The sequence below is a fragment of the Mandrillus leucophaeus genome, unplaced genomic scaffold (genome assembly GCF_000951045.1).
Source record: "Mandrillus leucophaeus isolate KB7577 unplaced genomic scaffold, Mleu.le_1.0 Scaffold782, whole genome shotgun sequence".
In the NCBI taxonomy this organism is placed as follows: Eukaryota; Metazoa; Chordata; class Mammalia; order Primates; family Cercopithecidae; genus Mandrillus; species Mandrillus leucophaeus.
The window spans coordinates 268,092-275,350 of record NW_012108497.1 but is presented as its reverse complement, the minus strand read 5'-3'; the positions used below and the strand labels follow the sequence as shown (position 1 = coordinate 275,350).

General features: G+C 51.7%; 1 protein-coding gene across 1 annotated transcript in view; it reads left to right on the top strand.

Annotated features, from left to right (window-relative positions):
• PHYKPL (5-phosphohydroxy-L-lysine phospho-lyase) overlaps window positions 1-7,259 on the top strand; it is a 25,956-nt gene continuing 18,697 nt past the window's right edge. Inside the window, exons 1-3 of the mRNA XM_011967053.1 lie at window positions 1-615; window positions 762-880; window positions 2,494-2,653. Coding sequence (XP_011822443.1) covers window positions 826-880; window positions 2,494-2,653 — 215 coding nt within the window. The 5' untranslated portion in view covers window positions 1-615; window positions 762-825. The remainder of the gene's footprint in view (window positions 616-761; window positions 881-2,493; window positions 2,654-7,259) is intronic.

Here is a 7,259-nt window from a genome sequence, read left to right as displayed (position 1 = left end):
CGGGGGCTCCTCCCCGACAGCGCCGTCTCCAGGCCGCCCCGTTCGGGAGACGGCGCCGCCGTCACCGCTGTCCAGTCTGTGGCAGCCTCGCTTGGCAGCCTTTACCCCGGAAAAGACCTTCACCCTGGCACCTAGGAGGACCTCACCCAGGGTGGCCCGTCAGCCGCACGCGGGCCTGTCTCCAGAGTGACCTGGGAGGGGGCTGGAAGCGCAGACGAAGGGAGAGTCGGGGGAGTCGGTTCACAGGCAGCATACTTGACCTGTGAGGGGCCCTCGGTGGGAAGGTGGGTGAGGTAGCCTCCCACTGGAGCTTAGGGCTGGCACCCAGCGAGGGGCAGCAGGACCACGTGGCTGGCAAGGAGCGTTTAGGGCTGAGAGCCAGCCACCTAATGTTGGTGCCCTGCCCCATCCCAAGGAGGACACGCAGCCCGGAGCCCCGTGGGCCGGGGCAGCCACCTTTTTTCTCAGGATCCAGGAGACTGACGTGACCACATGCAGAAATGAGCCAGGAGGACACAGAGACTTAAAATGCTTTAAGAAACAATTCTAAGTTTCCGCAACTTGGTACCCCATCTGCTTCCTCCTTTACAGCCACCTGTGGAGTGAGGAGACAAGGCAGGGAAGCAGCACCTTGCCCTTCAAGCTTTCGTTTTTTTCCCCAGAAACTGGGAAGGGGTGGGCGGGGGCCTGTGATGAGTGGACTTCACCCTTTCGGTCTTCAGCTTCAGACACGGCTGTCCACTCCTTGCCTGTCCCCACAGCTCTTCCTGCAGACTCTTTTTTCCCGAGGATCCTGTTAAGATTGTCCGGGCCCAAGGGCAGTACATGTACGATGAACAAGGGGCAGAATACATCGACTGCATCAACAATGTGGCTCACGGTCAGTATCATACCTCCGGTTGGCAGGGCAGGAGAGGAGGCCAAGGCTGTGAGCCTGGTCCCAAGATGACCTGAGATTGCCTGAGATTACCGAGAGGTGTGGAGAACCTGGGTTGAGTTGAGGCACCATCAATATGCAGAGGAGGCTCAGCCTTTGCAATATAGCTGTGGAATTCTGCAGTCTGGAGCTGTGCTAAACCAGGCAGGAGTCAGCAATCTAGGTCTGTGGGTCTAGTTCCACTTGGGACTGATGATGAGCTCACAGAGTGGCAGATGGCCCAGCTGTGACCAGCGGCGTAGCACAGTGCTGGCCAAGTGCTGGGGTCAAGGCGGCGCTTCAGCCTCACTGGCCATCTCAGGTGCTGCGCAAGGGAGCTGAAGCAGGAATTCAGTCCTCCTGATGAGGCTGCCAGAGCTGACGGAAAGAAAGGGAGTCTGAGACTCAGCAGGGACATGGAAGATTAATAAAGTTGAGATTTAAAAAAAAAAAAAAAAAGCAGAGACTCTAGTCTTAGACTGCTTGGGCTCAAATCCCCTACTTACTTTGTGATCTCAGGCAAGTTACTTAATTCTCTGTGCCTCCGTTTGCTTATCTGCAAAAGACATAATGCTACTAGGTAGCCACTTGAAGGTATTAGGAGAATTCAATGTGTTAATGTATGTAGCTTGCTCTAAATGTGCCTGGCACATGGTGAGCTCTCAGTACATACTCACTGTTACTATCCTTGGCCTTTGGCAGTCAAGATTACCACCAGCCCCCTTAGCTGGTGTAGTGAAAAAGTTGATAGTCACTCTCTACCCCACCTTTGTCATGCAAGCCTCAAAAGGCCTTACAGCCTGGGCAATATAATGAGACCTTGTCTCTATAAAAAAACTTAAACATTAGCTAGGCATGGTGACTGGTGTCTTAGTCCCACCTACTCAGGAGGTTGAGGTGGGAGGATCACTTGAGCCCAGGAGTTTGAGGCTGCAGTAAATGCCATGATCACACCACTACACTCCAGCCTGGGTGACAGCGTAAGGTCCTATCTCAAAACAAAAAAAAAAGGCCTCCTTAAAGACACGGGCTTTCTAGGCCAGGCGCAGTGGCTCACGGCTGTAATCCCAGCACTTTGGGAGGCCAAGGCGGGCTTGCTGACCTCGAGGTCAGGAGATGGAGACCATCCTGGCTAACACAGTGAAACCCCATGTCTACTAAAAATACAAAAAATTAGCCGGGCGTGGTGGCGGGCGCCTGTAGTCCCAGCTACTCGGGAGGCTGAGGCAGGAGAATGGCGTGAACCCAGGAGGTGGAGCTTGCAGTGAGCCGAGATCACACCACTGCACTCCAGCCTGGGCGACAGAGCGAGACTCTCAAAAAAAAAAAGACATGGGCTTTCTAGACAGGGTTCTTCTGCTGAAGAACATTTCCTTCTGCCAGAATCTCAGGAACTCCTGGATCTGCCTTTCCAGAACTAGCTTCTCTCTCCCTGCTCTGCCTTCAGACTCCCCTCTTTCTACCTCTCTCTCTAGAACTGCGTCTCTTCTGGCTGGGTTTATAGCTTGGGGCTGGGGGAGGCCCAGTGGGACTGGCTGAGCGGAGCCAGCTGTGTGATGGAGGTGGCCTTCTTCCAGTCGGGCACTGCCACCCTGTCGTGGTCCGAGCAGCACATGAACAGAACCAGGTGCTCAACACCAACAGCCGGTACCTGCACGACAACATTGTGGACTATGCGCAGAGGCTGTCGGAGACCCTGCCAGAGCCGCTCTGTGTGTTCTATTTCCTGAATTCCGGGTAAGTGACTGTGGCCAGCCCCCGGGAAGAGGGTGAGATGATAACAAAGAGAGTTGCTCACATGGGCCCGGTGTAGTGTAGCCGACCGAGTGTGGACTCAGGGAGAGGCAGCCCCCATTGCGCCAGGCTCCTGAGATTCCCGGCTCTAGGCCCTGATGCTTTTTCTGTTGGATCCAGTTTCCTTGTCTCTTACTGAAGGATGTTATTAATTCCTTTCTAGGATCATTGCTGGGGCTTAGTGAGGTAATACATTTCTTTATTTCTGCCTTATGGATACAGCCAAAATCCCTGTCTGTGGGTTGCTCAGTAAGGAACAAAAACACCAAGTGATTCTTCAAAGAAATACAGAATTCCAAGGAGGGCTCTGGAGGAAGCGTACAGGGTATCATGAGGCCTAGAAATAGTGAGGGGACCTGACCTATTCTGGGGTTACAGGGAAACCTTCCCTGAGGAAGGGATGTTAAGCTAAGAGCTGACTGGGAGAGAACTAGAAGAGGAGGAAGGAAGGGTGCTGCCACTGCATCAGAAGTCTCATCAAGGCCGGGCGCGATGGCTCATGCCTGTAATCCCAGCACTTCGTGAGATCGAGGTGGGCAGATCACCTGAGGTCAGGAGTTTGAGATCAGCCTGGCCAATGTGGTGAAACCCCATCTCTACTAAAAATACACAGAAATTAGCTGGGCGTGGTGATGGGCGCCTGTAATCCCAGCTGCTCAGGAGGCTAAGGCAGGAGAATCGCTTAAATCTGGGAGGCGGAGCTTGCAGTGAGCCAAAATTGTGCCACTGCACTCCAGCCTGGGAGACAGAGTGAGGCTCTATCTCAAAAAAAAAAAAAAAAAAAATTAGTCTCGGCAAAACTCTTGTCAAAGTTGGTCACCACACACAACTGCCCATGCAAAGGCCCTGAAGCAGGAAGGGGTATGGTACCCAGCACACTTGAGGAACCGAAAGAGGTCCACTAAGGGAAAGCAGAGGCTGTGAGCTGTTGGGAGGGAAGCAGGGCCCATCACCTAGGGCCTTCTCCGCCAAGTGACTGTCTTTATCCTAGGAGCACTGGGAAGCCATCGGAGGCTTTAATCAGGAAATGATGTCTTACAGCGAACAGAGTGCAAGAGTGGACACTGTTAGGTGCCAGTTCAGTGGCCAGGTGAAAGGTTATGGTAGCTCACACTAGGATCAGCAGTGGAGACAAACAGGCAGGTGACTACAGCGTATCTGGGAGAGAACATTCCAACGAATCGTAGGTGGTGGCGTTGAATTATAGTAATGATTATTGTTGCCATTCACATAGTACAGTCATCTCTGCCCCCCAGATAATTTCTAGGAAGTGGAATTCACCATCTTCATTTTGCAGATGGGGTAGTAGCAATTCAAAGAAAGGAACTTGAGCCCAACATTTCCCATGTCAAGAGCTGGAGCCTCTGGAAACAGCAGGGAGCTGGTGCTTCCTCAGTGATGGTGGAGGAGGGGCATTCTTATGCCACCAGCTTTATTCTGTGTGGATTCCAGTGACTTCCATGTTGCCAAATCCAAAGCAGTCTCTTTGCTGCCTCGTCTTACTCTGTCCCGGCAGTAATGGACAGTTACCACTCTCCAGAAGTGCTGTCTCCTCTTGCTTCCAGGGCGCTGTGCTCTCCTGTTTTCTGCCAGTTTCTCTAGCCACTCCTTCCCTGTCTTCTTGGCTGATTCCTCCTCTGTTCCTTGGGGCTGGTCTTGGGCCACTTTTCTCTGCGCCCTCTCCTCAGGTGATCTCTTCCATTCTCTTGGTATTAAATAGCATCCATGTGCTGGTGACTCGCAAACTTTTTTGAGCCCAGACATTTCGCATATGTTCCAGCTTGAGGTTCTAACTGCGCCTGTGACATCTGACACACATCTCCAGCTTCATGTGTCCACAAGGCAAGAAAGGGTTGATTGGACCGTGGTACTGTTCTGCCTAACCTGCCCAAGAAGACTGTCCCCACTCACCCCTGCTCATCTTGCCTTGTAAAGGGCATCACCACCTGTATCTGCTTAAGGCAGAAACCACATGCTCCCCAGTCCTGCATCAATCCTGCCTCCTCCATCTCCATGATGCCTCTTAACTCCCTCCACCTCTCCATCTCCATGGTCACCACTGGCTCTCACCTGGCATCCTCCTCCTTGGTCTTCTCACTTCCACTTTTATTCTTGTCGACTCCATTAGACACAGCCAGAGGCCACCTCTTAAAATGGGAGCTGACTCATGTTCCTTTTCTCATTAAAACTCTTCAGTGGCTTCACATGGCACTGAGAAGAAAACTCAGGCTCCTTCCCAGCCCTGTGCACCTGGCCCCCGCATGTCTCCCCGTTCCCTCTCCTACCCTGCCCTCCTTAGGCGCTGGCCTCCATCATCTTCTCCTGGTTCCCTGAGCATACTGAGCTCTTTTCCTTCACAAGGCCTTGGTGCGTGCTGCTCCATCTGTCTGGAAACTTCTCCCTCAGGACTCAGTACACGAGTTACCTCCCCATAGACGCTTCCACTGACCCTCTATGTTGGTCTACTCTGGCTGCCATAAGAAAATAACAGAGACTGAGTGGCTTAAACAAGAGACATTTATTTTCTCACAGTCCTGGAGGCTGGAAGTCTAAGATCAAGGTGTTGGCAGGGTTGGTTTCTTCTAAGGCCTCTCTCCTTGGCTTGGAGATGGCCCTGCTTGGTCTTCTGTGTGTAAGTGTCCCTGGTGTCTCTTTGTCCAGATTTCCTCTTATAAGAACACTGGTTAGATTGGATTAGGGGCCCCCTGACAGCCTCATTTTAACGGAATCACCTCTCTTATCTCCATATCTATTCACATACAGGCCATTCTGAGCTACTGGGGATTAGAGGTTCAACACACAAATTGGGGGTGGGGGGTGGCAGCTCAGCCCGTAAACATGCTCCCTCTGGCTTTCTCCCAGAGCATCCATCATAGCACTTAGAAAAAGGATCACTTTTTCTTTTTGGCTTTTGTAGTGGTATATATATGTGTACACACATATATATATAAATAGACACACATATATACATATACACACATTCATTTTTATTCACAGTTCCTGGCTCATAACTCCCACAGCCCTTGTTACACTCTTTTGTTACAACATTGGATATCAGGCCTCAGGAGACAATCACTCTAACCTTCTCCTGCCTTCCTTTCACCTGCCCAAGGCGGGACTCTAATCTTCCCCACCTTTCTGATGGTGGGTCATAAAACTCTCATTCCAGAGAGGGTCCTACCCCATGTCCTGGGAGAAGGAATGCTGCTGTCATGAAGCTTCCATAAAAACTAAGGGGACTGGCGGTGGCTCAAGCCTGTAATCCCAGCACTTTGGGAGGCCAAGACGGGCGGATCACGAGGTCAGGAGATCGAGACCATCCTGGCTAACACGGTGAAACCCCGTCTCTACTAAAAAATACAAAAAACTAGCCGGGCGAGGTGGCGGGCGCCTGTAGTCCCAGCTACTCGGGAGGCTGAGGCAGGAGAATGGCGTAAACCCGGGAGGCGGAGCTTGCAGTGAGTTGAGATCCGGCCACTGCACTCCAGCCTGGGCGACAGAGCCAGACTCGAAAAAAAAAAAAAAAACAAAAAACTAAGGGGACTGGATTCAGAGAGCTTCCAGATAGCTGAACATACACAGGTTCCTGAAGGGTGGTGCGCCCAGGGCAGGCACGGGCAGCTCCATGCCCTTCCTTCATATCTCCCCCATGCATCTCTTCATCTGTATCTTTTATAGTATCCTTTATAACAAACCAGTAAATGTATTTCCCTTAGTTTTGTGAGTCACTGCAGCAAATTAATTGAACCTACAGAGGGAATTGTGGGAACCTCAACTTGAAGCCAGTCGGTCAGAAGTTCCAAAGCGGGGCTGGGTGCGGTGGCTCCCGCCCATAATCCCAGCACTTTGGGAAGCCGAGGCAGGAGAATTAGGAGTGTGAGACCAGCCTAGCCAACATGGTGAAACCCCATCTCTACTAAAAATACAAAAAGTCAACTGGGCGTAGTGGTGGGCGCCTGTAATCCCAGCTACTCAGGAGGCTGAGGCAGGAGAATCCCATGAGCCTGGGAGGCAGAGGCTGCAATGAGCCAACATCAGCAGCTGCACTCTAGACCGGGCAACAGAGTGAGACTCTGTCTCAAAAAAAAAAAGTTCCAAAGGTGGCCACCACGGTGGCTCATGCCTGTAATTCCAGTACTTTGAGGTTGAGGTGAGAGGAATGCTTGAGCCCCCAGTCTGGGCAATATAGTGAGACCCCATCTCTACAAAAAAAGAAAATTAGTTCCAGAGGCCGACTTGCTACTGGTGCCCAGGGGGCTGTGGGGCAGTCTTGGGCACTGAGCCCTCATGCTGTGGGATCTGATGCTGCCTCCACGTAGAGAGTGTTGCAATTGAACTGGAGGACACCCAGCTGGTGTTGCTGCAGTCTGATTGCTTGCCTGCTGGCAGGGAGAAATCCTTACATAGTTTTTGGAGTCACAGAAGTCTTCTGTGTTGATTGTTGTAGTGTGAAAGCAGAGGAAAAACAATGGTTTGAGTTTTTTCCAAACAAGTTTCATGACACATACGAGAATGTAAATTCCAGGAGAGCCAAGGCCGTGTGTGTTTT